This window comes from Leopardus geoffroyi, chromosome D2, assembly GCF_018350155.1.
Source record: "Leopardus geoffroyi isolate Oge1 chromosome D2, O.geoffroyi_Oge1_pat1.0, whole genome shotgun sequence".
In the NCBI taxonomy this organism is placed as follows: domain Eukaryota; kingdom Metazoa; phylum Chordata; class Mammalia; order Carnivora; family Felidae; genus Leopardus; species Leopardus geoffroyi.
This window is the reverse complement of record NC_059334.1, coordinates 55248855-55271948: the sequence shown is the minus strand read 5'-3', so window position 1 is coordinate 55271948 and position 23094 is coordinate 55248855. Positions and strand designations below refer to the sequence as shown.

The following is a 23094-nucleotide window of genomic DNA, read 5'->3' as shown; positions in this document are numbered from 1 at the left end:
CAAATGCCATCATTTCAGTTAGAGCACTTTGCTGTTCCAGCACGATTCCTGAGTATTCAGGGGCACCCTTGGGCTTGTGTTGTCTGAAGAGCTCTAAGTAAGACTGCCATTTAGAAAGGACAGTGCTTGATCAGGATGCCAAGAAGTGTGATTCTTGCCCTCAGGTGGTAATGTGCTTTATAGAAAAATGTTAAAAATTCTAACTTCCATTCTTTTTTTTCTCTCTCTTAAAATTCCACTGTCTTTAGTATATATTCTTCCAACTTCCATGCAGTGAAGAGGGAATCCGATGGGGCTCCCGGGGATCTTGCTAGTTTGGAGAATGAGAGGCAGATCTATAAAAGCGTCCTGGAAGGTGGAGACATCCCTCTCCAGGGTCTGAGTGGGCTCAAGCGACCCTCCAGCTCGGCCTCCACTAAAGGTAACTGGGGGAAGCCTGCAGGGCTCTGGCTCATCCGCACGGTTATCTGGGTGTCTGTCACCCATCCACACCCGTTATCAGGATGTCGGCAGTGGGTGACTTCCAGCTACGAGGATATCCTTTGCCTGCGCAGGTCCATTTCCAGGCCTTGGAGGCCTCTTAGTCCCCTCCCCTAGTTTCTCACCGGCCATTTTTCTTTCTGGTATTAGTGGTTTCCCTTCCTTTGAACCCCAACCTTGCTCTCCCTAAAGCATCTCTCTCTCTCTCTCTTGTTCTGATTCCCTTTTCTGAGAACGGAGCTGAGCCTTAGCTCCCATAACTCCAGCAGGGTGGCCGTTTTCCGTTGCATCTTTGCACCTGCTTTGCAGCACAGATTATTTTGCTTCCGGACATCGACTGGAAACTAAAAAAAAAAAAAAACAAAAAAAAAAACACAAAACCCTTATGACAAATGAGCATGTGACCTTTTTTTTTTTTTTTTTAAGCGGCTTTCAGCTTTAACCTAATGGGTCTGTTTATTTTATTCTGCATGCTTTCCAGTGGATCGTAAAGGTGGGAATGCTCACATGATTTCTTCATCTTCAGTTCCTAGCCGAACGGTTAGCACTAGCAATGCGTTAGGCCCCTTGTGTAAGCACAAGAAACCCCTGTCCGCTGCGAAAGCCTGCATTTCGGAAATCCTTCCCTCTAAATTCAAACCCAGGCTCTCTGCTCCCAGCGCTCTTTTGCAGGAACAGAAGAGCGTCTTACTGCCAGCAGAAAAGGCTCAGAGCTGTGAGAACCTTTGTGTTTCACTGTCTTTGAATGATTCCAAAAGAGGTCTCCCCCTCCGAGTGGGCGGGAGCATCGAGAACCTGCTCACGCGCTCCCGGCGGGACTGGGACAGCAAGTCGAGCAGCACCGTGAGCCTGCAGGAGTGTGGCACCAGCGCCAGGAGGCCCTGCCCTCTCTCCAGAAGGGCCGGGTTGCAGTTCACTATGTTCTATCGGGACATGCACCAGATCAACCGAGCTGGCCTCTTCCTGGGTTCCATCTCCTCCTCGAGCGTGCGAGATCTTGCCTCCCACTTTGAAAGGAGCAGCCTGACATTGGCCAGGGGTGAGCTGGGCCCCAGCCAGGAGGGCTCAGAGCACATCCCCAAGCACACCGTCTCCTCCCGCATCACAGCTTTTGAGCAGCTGATCCAGCGGTCCCGGTCCATGCCGTCCCTGGACCTGTCCGGAAGGCTGAGCAAGTCCCCCACGCCTGTACTGTCCCGGAGGGGCCTGATCTCGGCCCGCTCGGCTGAGTCCCTCCTGGAGTCAACCAAGCTCCGTCCCAGGGAGATGGACGGGATGAACCCCGGGGGGCTCTACGCCTCCCCGACGTGTGGCAATATGGCCGAGCCCACCTTGGGCTTCAGGGGCCTCGTGCCTTCTGAGCCCCTCTCTGCCTGCTCTGACGAGCTCGACCACTGTTCAAACGTCTCCAGCGACAGCAGAGAGGGCAGCAGCGGCAGCGTCCACGGAGACTTCCCCAAGCACCGCCTCACCAAGTGCAAGGGCACCTGCCCGGCCTCGTATACCCGCTTCACCACCATCCGGAAGCACGAGCAGCAGCAGACCTCCAGGCAGCCTGACTGGCGCCCAGATCTCAGAGGGGACAGGAGCACACTCCTCAGGAACATCTACCTAATGAGCCCCCTCCCTTTCCGGTTGAAAAAGCCCCTCCAGTACCACCCCAGGCAGCCTCCCTCTGGTGACTTCTCAGCCCCTCTGGCAGGCCAGAAGCCAGACTTCCCCAGCCAGCCCCATCAGGACGAGACCCCCTCTAGGGGGAAGCCCTCGGTTCCCAAACGCCTGTCTTCCCGACACACCATGGCGAGGCTGAGCCGGATCTTGGAGCCCCCTCAGGGAAGACCTGTGGTCCCAGAGGACTGCCTGAGGGCCTTTAATAATGGCAACTCCATGCCGTCCTCAGACCATGGCCTGGACAGGAACAACAACCCACAAAGTGAACTGGGAACATCCCTTGGAGGTGGCCTTTGTGTATTTGCCCAGTCTCCCCTCACCCGTCTCTCCACTTTGCTTGCTTTGTCCCCTCCTCCCGTGTGCCCTTGGTGCTCATTTTCTGGTCTGTCCTTTGTTTTCTGTTTGTTTTGCTTGGCAATTAATCATGGCTCGTAGTGGCTGCACTTCTTTAAAAACAAAGCCCCCCCCCCCCATGTCATTTAGACTAACCACCAAACTCTGTTTCGAAAGAAAAATTGGCCGTTTAGCTCATCTGAGAAATTCGTCCATGTGAGCTCTTGAACCCCTTGCAGTTCACACCAATCCTCAGTCCCCCTGCGGTTTTTTGAGAGGCAGCCTCTCTCAGTGGCCCTGTGTGTGTGTGAGTGTATGGTGTGTCCCTGTAAGGTCCTGCACGCCTCTTAGTAGGGACACTTTTCAAAGAAGGTCCTCTCTCTGCTCACTTTTTGCCTTCTGATTCGTTTTCTTTGTATTAAGCTAGTTTACAAGGAAATCCAAAAAGTGGGGCTGAGGGGGAAGGAACTTGGTTTTTCTTGTCCTTCAGAATTTGATTATTGGTCAATAATCCATGATTGTAAAAACTTGGTATTTATAACGGATGAAAGGTAAAATCTTATCCCAGTCTGGTTTCCCACTAAATCTTTGCCTGTTTTAATTCTACTTTGTTGTTTTGAAGATTCAGAATCACCAAGACATTTTATACCTGCTGATTATTTGGAATCCACGGAAGAATTTATTCGAAGGCGCCATGATGATAAAGAGGTAAATGCCATCTCTAAAATCTCTTAGCTCTTATGCAGATAAAAAATAGGAAGGAAGCAAACATTCTAGTCATCTGTCACAGAGGTGACCTGACCTAGCAATGGGAAGCAAAAATTGGCATTTTCACAAATGGGTGTTTATGTGACTTAAGCTCAATTGTTCCGCTTCTCCAAAAAGTAGGACTTATTTCGCCACAGGCACTAGGTTCCAAATGCCAAGTCGCACTAGCGCCCCTGCAGGAGAGGTTCAGAAAGAGGCTGCCTACCACTACATGAGGGGATCTGGGGTCCACTCCTCTCATCCCCTCCCCATACCCACTTTGGTATTCTCTAGGGAAACCCACCCACGTGTTTTCCCATACTGCCCACCCCTCTTTGGCACAAAGCACAACTCATACTGGGAAGGGTGCAGCAGGAGAAAGAGGAAACAGAAATAATAACCACCATGATACATTTTATAAAACAATTTGACGAAGTTGCCTTTAACTCAGGAGGAGGAGAGATGCCCTAGTAAATGTTGAGAACCACCCCCCCCCCCTGAGAAATTCAGGACGCACACATCTTCTCGCAGCTGCTGAAATGTCTGTACTGCAGTGGAATGACTGACAAGGCAGGGAAAGGATTTCGGAAGAGGTAGTTCTGCATATCGGCTAAATGGGCAAAAATCCCAAGCTTCTTTTGTGATAAAGTGGTGTTATAAGGCATGCTTTCTGGCCTTTGCATGCCCAGGGGAAGGGTCCTGTAGATTAAACCATCTCCGATGACCATTTTCCTGTATCAAGTTAAGAAGTGGAAGAATGGCTTTGAACCTGGTGACAGTAGGGGACAGTGTTCACGTGTATACAACTCTGGCCCCTTCCCTATAACGTCTGAAGCCCTTTTCCTATTTTCTGTTTTGCTGAGCGGTTTCAGAGTTAAGGCGGGTTTTCCTTAAGGATTTAAGGTAAGGCTGACCTTGAAGGGGGAGGGGTCCTGGATGATGATAGTCATTGCGGCTGAGACAAAAAGACCATAGTGCTCCCCCTCTCCAGGCATAACACCATATTCATGAAGATATTTACACCTGTCCAGGGGGGAGAAAACAAGGAATCATTTGATGTACAGACTTACAGTGAGTGTCCGTCAGGCCACTGTTTCATTTCTAGTCACTGTCACTGAGATACAAGGGTCCCACCTATGTAAAGTGAAAGAAGGTGACATTCCATTTTATTAGTATAAACACTAGTATCCAACATGGAAAGCTTTGTGAATAGAATCGTGCCTGCCACACGGGGGGCATATTTTACTCGGTCGGTTTACCAATTGTTATAAGGCGCGTTCACAAGGCGACCAGCTTGTTTGCTGAATAAGGCTGGCTCACAAATCCTTAAGAATGTCGTGTCTTTATTCACGGTATTTGCCTTCTGTGGTTAATCTGTGGGAATGATGGATTTGTTGAGGTCAGACTCAAGCACTGGGTTGGGAGCTTTGCTCCATTGCTGTCCACTTTCACTGATTTTATATAACCGTGGCCCAAGCACCAGGGACGTGGCAGCCTCAAACCTCGGTCCATTACCATTGATACAGAAACAACTCACACTTCTAGCTAATGGAGTGTCGGTCTTGACGTTTTTCTGTGCAAATGCTTTATTCCTAATATTGATGATAGTGGCATTTCTGAAAGTGAGAACATGTCAGTCCTAGAAGGGATATTAGTAGTCCTCTGGCCAAGCCCTTGTTTTAGCCAGGAAAGGACTCCAGTGGGGTAGAGACTTGCCCAAGGTCACGTAGCAAGTTAACTGACACTAGAGGCACAGCTGGAAACCAGGGCTCCAGATTCCTGGACCGGTCCATTTTCAACAGCACCGGGCTTTGCAAAGCACTTTCTCACGTGTTTTCTCATTTAATCTTTACAACAACTTATCTGAGCACTGGACATCCCACAGCCATTTAATGAGTTGTTACTTGATTATTTGCAGACCCTAGAGAAAAATGGATAAATCAGGCCCACCATCCTGTGGGGCTGGATATCCCTTGAGGCATTTAATTGCCTGCTGGAAGATGACTAATGTCTTATGAAAATGCTAAGAATGACCATTTCTAATTAATGCCTTTCTATAAGGAATGTTAATCCCAGGAATGCGCAACTGGTAGGGAATAAGAAAACACATTAAAATTCTATTCCAGAGAATTTTCAATAGGAAATGAGAACATTTGGTAAAATGCAACATTGTTGAATTATTTGAAAAAGCCTTTAAAAATAGAAATAGATGACCATTTCCTTAACCGAGCAGAGTGTATTTCTTCTAAACCCAGGTACCTTATTCTTCATCTTCTATGTTTATATTCTACATCACTCCTTTAAACTCAGCTTCACTTCACCTAATGAAGAACAGTTAAGTAAAAAGTACAGTAAGAAAGTAATTGATGTTGTCTGCCAGTCACATAAATAGCTTTTAGTTCACATGCAAAGGCCTCCTAAAAATTGTGCCCGGAGGAAGCGTTGGCCAGCCGTTAAGGGGTGCCATATTTTCTGAAGTGGGCATCTCTACAGATGCCTACAGATGCTCTACAGAGCATATTAGAATAACAGACTAAGGAAGCACAAAAATGACCTAGTTGTCGTAGGTCCTGCATTGTAAGGGCCCAGATTTGGGTATCAGGAATCAGCTAGCCCTGGCCCCACCATGGGAATACACTGGGAACTCATCACTGCCTAAACGAGGTGAGGCTCGCACTCCCAGCCCCCCACCTCCAGCCCAGCATGCCTGTGAATGCTCCAGGCACCTCCCCCTGGGGGACCTGGGCTTTGTTGCCATGTACTGGGGACAGGAGGCTTTTGGCTGAGCCAGAGGATGGTTTTCCAAGCAGTGTAACCGTCTGGAACTCGTCCTTCCCCCATGTCCCAGTGCTCCCCATGTTTCCCGTGCAGTGCTGTCTCCCTACTACACAGGGCGCGTGGAGTGTGGTTACACCAAGGATGTAGTAGTTGTGGCCATAAAGCCCGTCTGACGCCTGCCCCTCAGAACTTCCTCCCTATTGATCCAGCACCTGTCTCCTCAGTTGTGTCGTTGGCAGTTTTCCAATACCCTGGACCAGATGATTCACTGCCCATTTTATGCAATTTCATGGCAGAAACTTTTAGCGGACCAGAGACGACTTAAGCGTGAGCAAGAAGAGGCCGATATTGCAGCTCGTCGCCACACGGGCGTCATTCCGACGCACCATCAGTTTATCACTAATGAGCGCTTTGGGGACCTCCTCAATATAGACGATACGGCAAAAAGGAAATCTGGGTCAGAGGTCTGTTTTGGTCGCCTCAGTCTGCTGCTTGACCCAAAGCGATGCTTGCCTCCCCTCAGCATCGCCTTCTGTAGGCCAAATTAGTTCTCCAAACGGCATCTGTCATCCTGGCTCCCCCATAGGCTTGCTTTGGCTCTTCTGCGGCTGGTCATGGACATGAGTCCCATTATGTCCTTGCTCTGTATGTTCAAGCATGCCTGGCTGTGGGACCGGGATCCACTGGCACACCCCCCCCCCGCCCCCCACTGCATGCCTTAGAGCGTCGCCTGCCTTCGTGAACCCAGTCCTCTACATCCTGCATTTTATCATGACACTGTGCTGCCTGTGCATTCTGCCTAGAAACTTTATATTTTAGTGCGTGTGCATTAGTAACTGCAGTGTGGTCAGTTATGAGTCTTCTTTGAAGAGATGGTGTTGTGAAACTTACTACAAAAGTTAGCAAGCGTTGTGTTACTTACGCCATTTACACAGGTCCCGAAATCTCAGAGAATGAAATTGCCGCTCAGTATTAACCGATGAATTAATTGTAAAGGGTGTTTAGCAGTGCTACAGCCTCACTGAAAAACTTTGAAACCCAAAGAGTTTTGCAGTTAGGACAAGCCCACACAGAGTGAGAGAGCCCTCTGAGAGACATTGCGTTTGTTCCCTTAATTTTGACATTTCTCAGCTGAGATTATAAAACTTAATATTACAAAAGGCACAAAGAAAGCATAAACCTTTGAAGTGATTTTATCTGGGCCTTGGCCTCCTGCACTAAGATCAACATGTTGAAATTATTTTTTTTAATAATTTTTTAATGTTTTGTTTATTTTTGAGGCAGAGTGCAAGTAGCGGGGGCGGGGCAGAAGATCCAAAATGGGCTCTGTGCTGACAGCAGAGAGCCCGATATGGAACTCGAACTCACAAACCGTGAGATCATGACCTGAGCCAAAGTCAGGCTCAACCAACTGAGCCACCCAGGCATCCCGACAACATGTTGAAATTCTTATGCTGGCCAAGTGCTGTGTCTTGTGTCAGGGTATGTTTTGCCATGTAGCCCTCAGTGGCTCCCTAAGGATTAGCTCCTTTTGGGGAAGTGTGTGTGTCTGGGGCTTGGGAGGCAGGGAACTGGGCAAGTGACCCCAAACCATATATAGTTTTATAATCTTTAAATTTTTTTTTTTTCAACGTTTATTCATTTTTGGGACAGAGAGAGACAGAGCATGAACGGGGGAGGGGCAGAGAGAGAGGGAGACACAGAATCGGAAACAGGCTCCAGGCTCTGAGCCATCAGCCCAGAGCCCGATGCGGGGCTCGAACTCACGGACCGCGAGATCGTGACCTGGCTGAAGTCGGACGCCTAACCGACTGCGCCACCCAGGCGTCCCTATAATCTTTAGATGTAATAGATTAATATTCACATTTCTGCCTTTTGAGTGACAGAGGCACTGGCTATTCATCAAATGGTTTTTGTTTTGTTTTTCAAAGAAGTGGAAGGTTTCTATGACAAAGAAAAGAACCAGAATGAAGGAAGGAGAGCAGGGAAGGGGAAAGGAGGCTCTAAGGTGATGGAGAAAAAGAAAATGTAACAAGGAAGAGGCAGAAGTTGGCAGGAGTCACTCGGACGCCAGGGAGAGACAGCCCCCAGTATTCCAGCTCCACAAAACCACCCTGTTCCGAAGGCTCTGGTGACAGATTATCCGCATTCACAGGCCCACCTGCTTGCAAGTGATGGAGAGGAGGGCAACCTGGAAGGCACCAGAGGGCTGCATGGTTACAGGTGTAGGTAATACAGGCATGTGAAAATGCAGCTGGGGCAGCACAACCACGGAAAGAAGCAGGCCAACTGCCTAACCCATCCTGCCTCCCTTCCAGATCAGTGATTGTCAAACTTGAGCGCTCATCAGAATCTCCTAGGGGCCCATCCGCAAAGGTTCTAATTCTAGGGTGGGCCCCAAGGATTGCATTTCTAACCACTTCCCAGGTGATGCTGATGATGCCAGTTTAGGGACCACGCCCCGAGAATCACTACCCTAGATGTTGACTGACAGACACGGGAAAATAGGGACCAGCAAGTCCCGGGTGCACAGGGTTGTGTAGATGGACATCAGCCCCACTGAGGAGAACCCGAGTGACCACCAGTTCTGTGCGAGACCCTGTGCAGAGGCAGAAATAGAACTCAGGCTGTGTCCTTGGGAAGCTGGGAGTGTAGTGGAAGAGGCATCCTCCTGGCAGTTGTGTCTGTTGTAGCAAGTGACAACGTTGTGCAAGCCGAGAGAGGGAGGAATGGATTAGGCCTCAGGGAGACAGAGACAGATAAAACAGGGCAGTGATGCTCTGTATAGGCAACAATGACTCATGACACGTCTTAGCAGCTCAATGGAATCAGTGTTTCTCAACCTGGAGTAATGTGTGGATTCTGTTGAATGGGCAAAAAATTTTTTTGTTTTCACCAATCCCCAGTATTGGCCTAAGCCAGTTTACAAATTAAGTAGTAAATTGCACACCTGTAGAACTCAATTTAACCAACAGGTGATATCATTTTGCCTGAACTCAGTTGCCACTCAAAGTGTGAATATGGTGCTATTTGGCATACATTTTTTAAAGTTCACACAGCTCTACAGCTGGCTGTCCTGGGGTAACCACCACGTTTGTTTTTTGTTTTTGTTTTTTAATTGGAATCCCTGAAATTTTTTCCTTACAGTGTTGGTCATCTGGCCTTCTCTTGCGAACTTGTCATTTATCATTCATTCCACGTCTTTCTTATTTGCTTGCAACTATTAAATTGTGCTCTTTGGTCACAGACAGATACAAATTTGGGCACTGAAATTGTGTGGCATTGATTATAAAGTAGTCATTTAGTTGACCTGTACTATATATGTGAACAGATAGAAACATCGATGTGAAAATGCAAAAATAAATTCCTGTGGGGAATTCATCACCCTAAAGAAAATTCCTACAAGATCCCAGCTTTGGGGGCCTTCACATAAGGGACATATCACTGAGGGGTTTCGGACCTAACCCTAAGCTTGATGGAGCTTTTAAATACCATTTTATGTTCCTCACTGAGTCTCCCATTTCCCACCCCCCACCCCCACTTTGTCCTCTAATATTGAAGAGGAAGTGTGTGAAATTGGGGAAGACCTTAACTTACCACGTTAGGAATTGAGAGTTGATCTGAGGGACACTTGAGAGGCTCAGCCAACTTCAAAGCAAGGAAGTGACAGACGGAAATATTTGAGAATGTTATTTGTGCTCTTGAGTGACCGTAGATGGAAGCGTAAAGAACACAAAGTCAAAGGAAGCTTTGTACGTGTAGGAACTAGAGGTCAGACCTGAGCGTGGTTTTGGAGGGAGGGCTGGCGTGACTTAGCGACAGACTTGAGGAACTGGAATCTGAGGAGGACTTCCAGGCCTGGGGGATCCACAGGGAGAGGAATACCCAAAAGGGAGGGAAGCCTTGGAGAAAGAGAATGAACTCAAGGCTTGCTCTGTCTGGCTTTTGAGGTGATCTCACAGAACATGAGTAATATATGGAGTCAAAGATGACATGAGAGGTGAATCAGGGTTTCATCCACTTGCAAATCATAATTTTAAGTCAGACAAATAGAATATGTCCCCCAAAGATGGAGACAGCAGATAAGGAATGTCTGAGGACTTCTGAGTGGTGTGTGTGTGTGTGTGTGTGTGTGTGTGGCTATTGTTGTTGTTGTTTTTAATAGTCATGGTCAGCTTTGGGGAAACAGCTCTTCAGCTATGGGACTTTTCAAAGCATCTCTTCCCCAAATCTGGCCCTCCTTGGGGAGATTCTCATGCATGACATAGTTGATGAAACATTCATCTAATGTTCTACTGAGGTCAGATAAGTGGAATTTGGCCCAGATTTCTACACCAGAATGAACTAGTTAGAGTGAATTTTTCTGCTTTGCTTTCTGGAAACTTCTGAAAATGTGTCCTTTCCATTGTGCATAAATTGTGATTTTAAATTGTGACTGTTTCTTGTGTTTAGATGAGACCTGCCAGAGCCAAATTTGACTTTAAAGCTCAGACCCTAAAGTAAGTACCACCACTTTGTTGTTATTTTTAACTGCCTCTTTGAAACACAGCTCACTTGTAGAGAAGAGATAGAGGAAAAACAGCAATGATTCAAAACAGTAATTTATAGAGTTTGCTACGTGCCAAAGACTATTCAAGTTACATATGTTAACTGATTCAGCCCTCACCAGAACCCTCTGGGGTTGGTGCTGTTATTACCCCCTTATAGTAATGGAGAAACCAAGAGGCTGTGAGGGTAAGGAACTCGCCCCAGCTGGTCAGTGCTAGAGGCAAGGGATTCAAATCCAGGTAGCCTGGGCTCCTACCACCATATGCATGCCACCCTGCTGCCTCCTATACAGGGATTCAGTTTCCTTGATGAAGCAGAGGCCAAATCTGACCCAATCTTTCTCTGGAAGAACCAGAACCAGTTTCTAGGAAGATAACTTTTTTTAGGTCTTGCTACAACATCTTACAACATTCAAAGCTTATGGGAACCCACAGAAAACCAACATTTCTCTAAGTATGTTCCTCAAAGTGCTAGCTGTGTAAAAGATTTCTTGAAAAGAGTATTCCATGCTAGAAATGAATCCGGGAACCACTGCTTCCATATCTCCCATGCCCCTTTCTCCCCAGAGACTTTGCTATTGACGTAGTAATAGCTCTGGAAGGCTTTCAATGAAGAAACCTGATGAGCTCATTTAACCCAGTGTTACCTAAATTCACATGACCAGGAAGCCTTTCTATCTCCATGGAATGAAATTTGGCAAATGCTACTAAAGACTGGATTCCACGAGGAACTTACTCAGTTCCTATCTAATTATGGGTTAAAATGGGCCATGAGTTTCCACTGGTGGCAATACCAGCAGCCATCCCATCGTCCTGCTGATAGAGGCCCCACGTCTCCATCCTCGGTGATGAGAGGGAGAGTTCTCCATCACTGGACGCTAGGAAATGCCATGCAGAGCCCACGCAACCATAATTCTGATCTTCTCCTAACACTAAACGTGACCAGGCCACAGTTCCCGGACCTACGTACGAATCTGCTGTGTTGGGTTTGCTTGTAATTATTCTAGTCCTTTAGCTTATCGGCTCATGAGAAGTGGCAGCCTAGTGTGCTGGGAAGATGGGCTCTAGAGTCAGGAAGCCCCGTGCGTGAGTCATGACTGTGCCACTTACTGTCTCTGTGACCATGAACAGGGTCACCAAGCTCCACCTCAAATTTCTTCATTTATAAAATGGGCATGAAAACGCCACTCTCGCGGGGCAGCTGAGGCAATGCTTATAAAACATTTTGCAGAATGTAGCAAAAGTCAGCATCTCCCCTGCCCCTTCTTTTTAACCAGAGAGAAGATAACAGAGGTATATAAATTGATTTTTAGTTTAATCAAGCAATACCTTTTCCCCTTTTTTCTTTGAATTGAGTGAGACCCACATAATCTTTGAATGGTATTGTGATGATTATATTTGTGTAGATTTCATTAAAATGTCTTAGAACAATTTTGTCCTCAGAGCGACCTTGTCAGAAGAGAGGAAGAGGGCTGATGGAGACAGAATTGTCACTATTTATCAGTATTGCTAATGCTGGAGAGAGGGCTCCTTCCTCCTGACTCAGTGCTATTATCACACCAAGTTCACTCCTAGAACAGTTAACAAAACTTTTTTTTCTTTTTAATTTACATCCAAATTAGTTAGCATATAGTGCACCAATGATTTCAGGAGTAGATTCCTTAGTGCCCCTTACCCATTTAGCCCATCCCCCCTCCCACAGCCCCTGCAGGGGTTGTTCTCCCTGGAGAACCCTCCGTTTGTTCTCCATATTTATGAGTCTCTTCTGTTTTGTCCCCCTCCCTGTTTTTATATGATTTTTGTTTCCTTTCCCTTATGTTCATCTGTTTTGTCTCTTAAAGTCCTCATATGAGTGAAGTCATACAAAACTTTTTTTTTTTTAAAGAGTAAATGACAGGGGCCACCTGGGTGTCTCAGTCGGTTAAGCATCCGACTTTGGCTCAGGTCATGATCTCACAGTTCGTGAGTTCAAACCCCGCATCAGGCTCGCTGCTGTCAACACAGAATCTGCTTCGGATCCTCTGTTGCCCTCTCTCTCTGCCCCTCTTCTCTCTCTCTCTCAAAAATAAACATTAAAAAAAATAAAAAAAAAAATAGAAGAGCAAGTGACAGATCCATTGACTTGAGTCTTCTAAACATCTTTAATCACTGGGTTCTACTTTTCTCCACAGTATGTTACTTGAAAAAGTGTTCTGTAGGAGTGCTCAACTCAACGAAGTTAAACAGGTTTCTTACCCACAGGACTTCTCTGAGCCTCTACTGTACTAATACATGTGGTGACACTCTGGAAAAGATCTGAAGTATATCATATTACTGTTTCTCAAGCCTTGTTACCACCAGACCTTGCCATGTGGTTCTTTGGGACATGGGCATGTAGTCCCCAATGCAGGAAGGATGGCAGCCCCAAGCACCCCATGGTACATCACCTTTGGCCATGACTGCAGACCTCTCAGCCCTCCGCAAGCTATCCTCCTCCTTGTTTACCAGTGGGGCCGTCTCCAGCTGCAAATCACTTAGGGAGGCCAAGCAGGGGACATAGAGATCTCCAGCAGGAGTGGATATGCTGAGCGTGTTGCACACCCATGTGTCCATGATTGGGGAGTGAAGAGAGGAGGGAATTCAGAGCACTGGCAAGGAGAGCTATAGCAAAAAATTGGCCAAAGACATTCTTTCTTACGGAGACAAATGCCCCAGGTCCCCTTCACGGGCCTCCTCAGGATTAGAATCTTGTCTACCAGTGCGAGACCCACAAAGTCTGCCTTGTTCCTGCATTCAGCACACTGCTGACTTTGTGTAAAGTCTTCCAGATGTGCCCTCGTTGTTGAGCCAGCACCCGTCGCATAACCGTGGGACTTCCTGGCACACTGCAGAGTAGGCACCCCCCCTCCAAACTGCAGTCAGAGACTTTCTTCCCACGCTGTTGGTTTGATGCAAATGGAAAAAGATCGAAGTCCTTTTTTTTCTTAATTCAAAAAACCTTTCAGGGTGCCTGGCTGGTTCAGTCGGTAGAGCATGCAACTCTTGATCTCGGAGTTATGAGTTCGAGCCTCACGTTGGGGGTAGAGATTTACTTAAAAATAAAGTCTTAAAAAAAAAAAAAAGTTTACATCCGTCCCACAGAAAACTGGAAAGATGCCAAAAGAGATGTAATTTCCCGAAGAGCGGGGTTCTCACTTCCAAATATGGAGCCCCCTCTTCTATCATCTGTCTCCTTTGACCTCACTCGAAGTCTCCTTTTGCTAAAAACTGGAGTGTCTTCATCTTCCACATTTTGAAACATCTGCTAAAATGCCATGACCCTCTGTCGACAGGGAGCTTCCTCTGCAGAAGGGGGACATTGTTTACATCTATAAGCAGATTGATCAGAACTGGTACGAAGGAGAGCATCACGGCCGGGTGGGGATCTTCCCGCGCACCTACATCGAGGTACTGTAGCTCCTCTTTCCGGGGAAGGGCCCCGTCGTGCCCAAACCACCACTTACTTACCAAGACCTTGTGTTTTGTTTCCTCCCTTCCTCTCCTCCCCCTGCTTTCTGCTCTTTTCCTTCTTCTCTGCCTCTCTCCCTTTCTCAGCTTCTTCCTCCTGCTGAGAAGGCACAGCCCAAGAAGTTGGCACCAGTGCAGGTTTTGGAATACGGAGAAGCCATTGCTAAGTTCAACTTTAATGGTGATACACAAGTAGAAATGTCCTTCAGAAAGGTAGGCGCCCTCTCCTCTCGGCTCTGGGGCTCTGTTGGATGGCCGGGTTTTGGTGGGGAAGTGGCGTCACAGCCAAATATAGCCTGGTGGTGCCATCGCTATGCCTAGGAGATGTGCCCCATCAAGGATTGCATTAAAGGCAACTGGAGAATTTTCTGAGGCGAGGAATTTAAAAAATAAACCCCAGTCTCTGTCACGGGTTAATTACATTAAGTTCATTGACTAACGGCAGTATTTCTGGAATCTTAGACCTCTTCAATCAATATTTATTGAGCACCGAATGACATGGTAAGTGTTGGTGACTAGGTTTCACACTATATTAACATCGCCCTCGTAGAGAAGAGCAAGTCCTTTGACACCAAGAGAAGTTTGAAATACTTTGAAGCCAAAAGTTAACGGGTTATCAGCCGTGCAACTTTTGGGGAGTTAAAGAATCTTTCCAAGCTGCCATTTGCTCATATGTAGAATGAAGATAGAGGGGCCTCTTCTGTAGCTGTTTTAAAAGGCTCTGTGAAGCCCCCGGAGCGGCACACAGTAGCTGGTCAGTGCTCAATGAATAGGAGATGGCGGGGTTCTCCTCACTGCCCTCGAGGAGCTCGGCACGCTCATTTTCAGACAAGTAAGCTATGCATGGATGCCGTCTTTCCCAAGGATCAGATGCTCTCTTCACGTGTCAGAACTCTCTGGATTGCTACAGTTACTAGTTACGGATTTTATTGAGTATAGAGGGAAATCAACACACGCCTTAGAAAAAGATGAACTAAGGGTGCCTGGATGTCTCTGTCACTGAAGCGTCTGACTCTTGGTCTCAGCTCAGGTCTTAATCCCATACTTGTGAGTTCAAGCCCCGCACTGGGCTCTGTGCTGGGCTTCAAGTGTACTTAAAAAATAAAACAAACAAACAAACAAAGCAGTAACAACAAAAGAGATGAGCTGCCTTGTGGAAAAGAGAGGCACTGGAAGCAGCCTAAATGCCCAATATGGGGGAACCAGTAATTAGGTCGTCATATGTGTGTACAACAGGATAGCCTGCAGTGGGCCCTTCAGCTGCTGCTGCAAAACCATTAAAAATGTAGAATTATATTCCTTGAGAAAGGAGGTTTACTGTATGTAGAAGGTTGGGAAAGGGAAATACAGCGCAGACTCCATTTTTGTAACAACAGCAAAAGATATGTGCAAGTCTAATTCACACGCATGGAATTAAATCTCTGAAATACATCATCTATCAAAATATGAACAGTGGTTTTCCCTGAGTGATCATTTTATGGGCAACAATTATGTTCTGCTTAATGTTTGTGTTTTAACTTTTCTATAATGATACAGGGGAAATTAAAGTTCTAAAAAAGAAGGAAAAAGATAACCCTCCAAAACCTTTGCCTTAGAGAAAGTTGGGTATCGATTTTGTGTTAAATGAGGCAAAAACCATACATTTGGCTATTCGCTTGGGGGAATGAATCTGAAATATTTCAAGACCGAGCTTGACTTCCCAGCCTCCAGGTAGCTCTCCTGCTGTTAAGCATCCCCATCTCGATGATCCTGGTTTCGTCCGGGTCTAGCAAGGAAGGTTTCTCTGAACAAAGTCTGTGATAACTGATGAAGCATGGCCCAGGGTGCAGGCGGGGGCCTCAGGCATGCCAAGGCATGCTGGGACAAGGACCCTTGCCTCGCCGTGTCTTACAGGGTGAGAGGATTGCACTGCTCCGACAGGTGGACGAGAACTGGTACGAAGGGAGGATCCCAGGGACATCCCGGCAAGGCATCTTCCCCATCACCTATGTGGACGTGATCAAGCGGCCACTGGTGAAAAACCCCGTGGATTACATCGACCTGCCTTTCTCCTCCTCCCCAAGTCGTAGTGCCACCGCGAGCCCGCAGGTACCTAAGCCTCTCGTCACTGGTTTTCACACTCATGACAGATACAGTGCCGATGGCACACAGCCTCCCGGCGTGGTTCTTCCACGCTGTGATTAAGAACCGTGTGCGGTAATGCAGAGAACACACACCAGGGTTTGTTTCCATGCATACAAATGACATTTTTCAAGAACTTGGAGGGAGTACGCTTATTTGGGAGAAAAGAAAGAGCTTAAGGTGATTGCCCTGAGAGTAAGATGATTGGGGCAAGAGACATAAAAGTCTTTATCAGTTGGTCCAAAACTCTGTATGGGAGCATCCTACCCTGGGTGAAGCTGGCTGTCTGGGGACCACCAGTGTCCCATACATACCATGACCCAGCATGCTTCTCTTCATCATCTTACTGGCCAAGGCTGGCCTGCAGAAGACAAAGATTCAAAGAGAGAATTGCATGTTCTCATCCTCAGACATAAAGACTAGATCCAGAGTATTCTTTGCAAGCAAGAACCAGGCTGGGAAAGGAACATATAGCACCACTACACTGGGCTGAAAGGAAGTAGGTTTCTAGGCGTAATAAGATGTTTGCATCCCTAAACGTTATGAACAAACTTGTTTTAAAAAACATGAAGTGTCCCAAATCCATCCCTACTTTCCCAAAGCCAAGAAAGAATGAGGGCCTTGGGTTCAGAAGAGGCAAGGTAGAGTGACTTCCTGTGGAGGGCACTGACCACACCACCGTGGTCAGTTGTAAGGAGGGTGGCAGAGGCGTGACTGGACCTGGGATGACGATTGGATGGTGCCTCTTTTCTGTCATCCTCTCATTATTTCCTCCTCTTCCACCTGCCCGTCACTGACCCCAGGGATGGTTCTTGGCAGAAAGAATGAGATGGGCTGACCCAGGGCTTTCTGCACCACGAGATCCATATCCTGAGATCTCGTGGAGAGAGGGTGTGGGGTTGGCACAGGCCATTCTGCTTTGTGATAATATGAGGAGCTCGGCGAGATTTTTCACTGGGGTGTAGCCAAGCAGGACTATAGAACGAGACAACTCCACTACTCATCCTCCTCTCTGGAAGGCTCTTTGCTGAGAACTCTGGAGAGAATAAAAGCCCAAAGAAGTGGCAGGGCACCTTTTTTGCCCTTTGTGGTGTTGTGGGTCAGTTGTAGAAGGGGTGGGGCGGTGCGGGGTGGGGTGGGAAGCTTCGAATGTGTCCCTTTGAAAGTCTGACTCTGCAAACCAGGCCAGCACCATCTGTAAGTGCCCTGACAGGCCCCTTTCTCCCACGTCCATACCACTCGCTTCACCTCTCCTCCACTACCTGCACACACCATGCACACACACGCGTGCACCCACATTCTGCTTTCTCTCCAGTCGCGCCAAACGATTCCATTGGGGGGACACCAGAGTGTCCTCATCCTCTCCATTTCATTCCTCTTTTGTATATCCCTTGTGATTGTTTTCCTTTCTTCTTTATGCTGACACTTGTACCTTTTGCTTCTTTCCTTTGTTTCTCCTCTCTCTCCTTTTCTTTTCAAGTCCCCCGGTCACAGCCAACTCCTCATGCCGGCCCCCTCATCTCTGCCCCACCCCCACCGAGCCCTGTCCCCTGAGATGCACGCCGTCACCTCTGAATGGATTTCGCTGACTGTAGGCGTCCCAGGCAGGCGGTCTCTGGCCCTGACCCCACCCTTGCCTCCTCTGCCGGAGACTTCTGTCTACAACACTGACCACCTCGCCTCGTGGGCAAGGCCCGGGCCCTCCCTGTCTCTCAGCCTGCCCCGTTCGAGCTGGGCAGATCGTTCCACCCCACGCTCCCTGACGTCCCCACTGGCCCTGCCTCCCCCCCACAAAGCCTCCTCCCTGGTGCCCGGTGCCCCGGCCTCCCTGCACATCAACGGGGACAGTGGTATCCACGTGCCACCCTCGGGTGTCCGCCCGGAAAGCTTCTCACGGCCGCTGCCGGGGAGCTCTGATAGGGTCATCTCCGAGCTCAGCGATGCCTTTAGCAGCCAGGGTAAGCGGCAGCTGAGGCGAGAAGAGCGTGGACAGTGTGAGAGGAGAGCAGAGCGGGAGGCAGGTGACAGATGCCCTGGAGCACCCAAGATCTCTAAGAAGAGCTGCTTGCGACCTTCAGACGTGGTCAGGTGCCTGAGCGCGGAACAGAGACTCTCAGATCTCCACGTCCCCGAGGAGAGCCGGCCCAGCAAGCCCCTGGGTAGCCCTTTTCCGGGAAGGGAGGCTGAGCAGACAGAGCCGCGTAGAGGTGGCGAGCAGGCTGAGAGGAGGGCTGCTGGGAGTGCTGTGAGCCAGGTAGGCCTGCAGCATGACCGTGTGTGCCTTGGCGTCTCAGGTGCAAGGGGGGCTGGACGTCTCCCCCGCGGCCCAGTGGATGCCGGTGAGAGCCCTGTGCTTGCCTTGGGAGCAAAAGTATTACCCAGGAGGGAACACAGGGGTCATCGACTAAGGTGTCAGGCTGGGGACAGTTGGAGGCGAAGGACGGTCTGCACTCTGGCCTCTTGAGGTGACTTAGAAGTTGCTCCCATCTTGGGCGACTCTGGGCCCGGTGCAAAAGCCCGTGAGAAGGAAGACCTTCCTCACGCCCATTCAGGCCTTGGAGACTTTCCTCGATTTGCTCTAACACAGCTGAGAACACCAGGCTTCAGTTTGGCTCCGTGTGGTTTGGTTTTGTGTGAGACGCACTTTGTTTCCATAACCCGTGGCGCTCTGCCAGTGCTCGGCTGCGTCAGGTCTGCGTCCTGTCTCGTGTTTGTGTGGGAGCACAGGGCTTTTGTGTCCTGGTGCACAAGTGCGTTTTGGTTCTGGGGACCAGAGCAGGGGCCCTGGGAGGCAGATATAGGGTCCTTGAACGGACACACCAGGTTTTTATGGGACTGGCCCAGTTTCTCTCTGGGTCAGCTGCAAAGATTTCAAGGACCACAGTGGCCTTAGGGTGTTTGAGGGCTGAAAAATGGGAGGGTGGGGCTGGGGGTAAACTTGGCAATTAGAGCATGATTCTAGTTTTGGCTATGCTGTTCAATACCCCAGAAGTCAAAGACTTTGGACAACTTCTCCAAAGTAGCTGGGGTTGAATGCCCATTCACCTCTTACCGTCTATGCCTGGGAGTCCCTTGCCCTCTCTGAGCCTCACCTATAAAATGGAGATGATGCTCTATCTCCTAGTGTGGCTGAGAGGGCACTTCATGAAGTAATGAGTGTGAAGTGCCAAGTGCATGGGGTGGGAACAGAATGCGGTCAGCTATCCATTTTGGGTGGTCTAGAGCTGCTTCTGGAATTGAGAACATTCTAGAATGCCTTTAGTATCAAATGGAATTCTTAAGTCCCATTTATTATTTACCATGTACAGTGCCCACAGTAGACCATGCTTGATCCTCAGACCCGCCACCCTAGTTTTTCTCTAAAGTTTCATTTATTCACTCAACAAATATTTATTCGAGACCTGTAGACACCACCCTGTACTAGGGCAGGGTTCAGGGGTCAGTGCCTTCCTGCTTTGGAGGAACCTGTGTTCCAGTGAGATTGGCAGACACAGCCGCATCATGACCGCAGTAACAGAGGTAGGCTCAGAGGCCACAGGAGGACAGAGGCCTGAGACACAGACCAGGCCAGACCTCCAGCTCCAGCCTGCTGGTTAGGAGTGGAAGATCTTGCCACGGGAAGAGCAGTGTGGAATAGTGATGAATAATCAGGCTTAGCCTCTCACCAGCGAGCCACTGTTTTCTCATGTGCGAAGCAGGAGCGAAAGTAGTCCCTCCCTCATAGGGTAGTTGTAAGGATTAGATGAGGTAAGCGAGGTGCCTGGTATGTGGGAAGGCTCCATAAAGTAGATTGTTTTTCCACCTCTGAGCATGGGGCCCAGGGAAAATAGCAATACCCGAGGAAGGCCTTGCCTGATAGAGCAGGGGCTCCTGGAATGTGTTCTAGGAGGGAGAAAAGGGTGTGTCCTGTTAAGGAAAGAATAGTTGGTTAGGGAGAGATAGTGAAGGGACTAGTTGGGAAGAATTTAATGTCTCTGACACGGTAACAATTCTGTAAACGTTCTAAGTCAGCCCACAGTGCCTAGAGACCTCGTTGTTGTCAGCCTGAGTCACCAGCACAGCCCAATTCCAGGACTCAGCGCGTCCAGGAAGTGCACGTAGTGCCGGGGCTCTGGGCGAGTTTAGGGATGCATACTTCCCACTTCCTAATGGAGGATGGGAGTTGGGGGTGGTAGCTGGCAACATGGAAAGACGGGCCTGTTGAAAATTGGTTTTCCTTTCTTGGTGGGCCTCCAGACCCCAAGTGTACCACTTCCTGTCCCCTCCCTTCCTCCTGCTCTTCCAGGGCCAGCCCCTTCCCCACGGGTGTGCACAGCCCCGGGCCCTGGCCTTGTTCCCTCTGAGAGTTGGAGGAGTTGTGTGAAAAGGGCTCCTGCCCACACACCTCCCACCCAACCCCTGTGCTGTCCCCTCATATGACTGGGACCTGGAGCCAGCCACTCGGGAAAGGGGGACCTGCAGAAGCTCCCTGCCCCTTGAGGCCCTCTTTGCATGACAGAGCTAAAGATGGAAAGGACTTCAGGGACAACTGTTCGTTGGTGGCCTGCCAGCTTGCTGTGGCCTCAGGCTGTGTCACTTATTGGGATAAATGCATTGCAGGCCAGTGTGTGTGATCAGGAAAATTGTCAGTCGCTGTTCTCCTTGGGGAACTGAACCAAAAGTTCACTTTTATTATAGTTGTTAGGAAGCTTGGTTGAGTATGTGGCCAATAAGTGAGGGGGTTTAGCTGAGTAACTTAAGTGAAAAGACATTCCGAAATGCTATGATCATTTATTCTTTCACTCAAGTATCTAGGATGTTCCAGGCACTTTGCTAATGCTGCAGGAAACGGAGAGGGATAACCGTCATCAAGTGCTTCCCGTTGCTCTCAGGAAAGTGTCCTCCTTCACAGGCTTTCAAGGCCTCATGTGATCTGGCCATTTAGACAGCAAGCCAGCTTCACCTTCCAAAACCTTCCTGCTTGTTTGTGTGGATAATTCCCACCTGTCCTTCACTTCTCCACTTAGATGTTACTTCTTCCAGGAAATCTTTCCTAACAACTTCTCCCAGCCCCTGTAAAACTGGATTAAGTGCTCTGACTTTCTGCTTCCATAGCCCCTGCACCAGACTTTAGGGGGCACTTCTCAGCTCTGTTGTATTCTTACCTTTGCTTGTCTGTGTCACCATTAGAGTGTTAGTGCCCTAAGGTCAGGGATCATGGTTCCTGATATGTGGAAGGTATTCAATAAATATTTGTTGAGTGAAAGAAAAGATTAACAAGTGACTGACTCCAGTGAAAGGAATGTAGGATCTCCATTGGTGGGGGATAAGACATGTTCACAAATAATTATGATGCAGACAGGAAAGGAGAGTCAAGTAGTTCACCCTGAAAATTCAAGATGAGGAGAAATAGTAAGCAACTGGAGAGGGAAGGTGCCAGTCTGATAGACTTTGTAAGAAATGTGGCATTTCATCTGGGGCTTAAAACACAGGGAGGTTTATAATAGGCAAACAGCAAGAGGGTGTCATTCGAAGCAAGCAGATAGCCCAACCAAGACCCACAGGTGGGAACGTGAACAGGGGTATGGAGCTTTGGGTGAGGCTTAGTGTGTCCACAGGTACATAGGAGGGGGTTCTGAGGAAGGGGCCGGGAGCAGAGCTTGCAGGGGCTCCTGTACAGCACGTAGGTTTTCATCCGTACCTCCTAACACTGTGTCCGGTCCCCTTCCTCACCATGACGTGCCCCTTGTGAATCAGTTGTCAGACTTCCCTGTTTGGTGCTAAGTCCCTGCATTGCTGCTTCCTTCCCCTGAGTCACCTGTCCAGCCCCACCCCTGCTGCCCCCCAGCCGTGCAGATGTGTGAACACTTGTGTAAGGTTTGGCTTTTCACTCCTTTGTAGACTCCCAAGCTGAAATCACATTGAGTCAGTTGCTCGTTATTAGGTGTGTGTTCTCTGGACAGCGGAAGGTGTGGATGAAGTGCAGGGGGTGTTTAGGAGAACCCCAATCTAGAAAGGAGAGCGCTGTGTCGAAAGTCAGGATCCCCGGGCTCTGGGCCAGCTCTGCTGTTGGCCTGCTGTGTGTCTTCGGATGAATCACTTCCCTTCTCTGGGAGCTTCCTTATCCATAAACAAAAGATTTAGACGAGAACTGAAGTTGTTTTTGGCACTGATATTCTATGATTAGCTAAAACTCCTGTATAAATGAAAGGGAAAAAAAGAACAAATCCAAAATTTTAAGGAGGGGTTTATTATAGACCTGCAGATGTTCACAACTGAAAAATGAAAAGGTTTTCCCTTTGGCGGGGGGGGGGGGGGGGGGGGGGGGGGGGCGACAATGACATAGATACAAAGAAAATGCCCAAGAGTTCAGAATCATCAACCAAATTCTTGGATTTTATCGGGCATCATTTTGGCCAGGAGGTTTGGGGTGATCAAGACAGTGAAAGAGAAGAGCATCTTGGAAATCTGTCATTAGCATCATCAAATATTTATTGAGCCTTCCCAAGATAGAGACGCTGTTTGCTGACTGGCATCCAGCTGTGGTTTTTAAGAGTTCCTACAATTGGTGTGAGAGATCCTCATAGAATTTCTGAATTAAAAAGAACCTTTACAGATCATCTACTCCAGTGACTCTTAACCTTTTCTGGGTCACAGAACCTTTGAGAATCTGAGGTCAGCTGAGGACTCTGGGACAGTAGTTTGGGGACGAGGGGAGTGAGCACACACAGTTTTGCATCAAGTTTCAGGAGATCCACACCTGAGTCGTCCGAAGGCTCCCTGGGAGTCCGTGCCCCCCCCCCGCCCCCCGCCCAGGCTAAGAGCCCCCCATCTGTTCTCCTTTTATGATGAGATGAGAAAACTGAGGGCTGAGAAAAGTGACAAAGTTTCTGTGATATTTGTTTGGGTCCCAAAGAGAAGGAAGCCAGTCAACAGTAAAAGCAGCATTCAG

General features: G+C 48.5%; 1 protein-coding gene across 50 annotated transcripts in view; it reads left to right on the top strand.

The window, feature by feature from the left end:
* The window catches only part of SORBS1 (sorbin and SH3 domain containing 1), a 231542-nt gene that overhangs the window by 191958 nt on the left and 16490 nt on the right, over positions 1-23094 (top strand). For 28 of the 50 annotated variants that reach the window (XM_045438321.1, XM_045438318.1, XM_045438311.1 and 25 more), the window contains 9 exons: positions 249-421; positions 962-2437; positions 3107-3192; positions 6306-6473; positions 10462-10508; positions 13868-13982; positions 14130-14255; positions 15936-16130; positions 17644-18417. In XM_045438321.1, coding sequence (XP_045294277.1) covers positions 249-421; positions 962-2437; positions 3107-3192; positions 6306-6473; positions 10462-10508; positions 13868-13982; positions 14130-14255; positions 15936-16130; positions 17644-18417 — 3160 coding nt within the window. The remainder of the gene's footprint in view (positions 1-248; positions 422-961; positions 2438-3106; positions 3193-6305; positions 6474-10461; positions 10509-13867; positions 13983-14129; positions 14256-15935; positions 16131-17643; positions 18418-23094) is intronic. The other 22 variants (XM_045438339.1, XM_045438336.1, XM_045438334.1 and 19 more) reach the window with 6 other exon arrangements.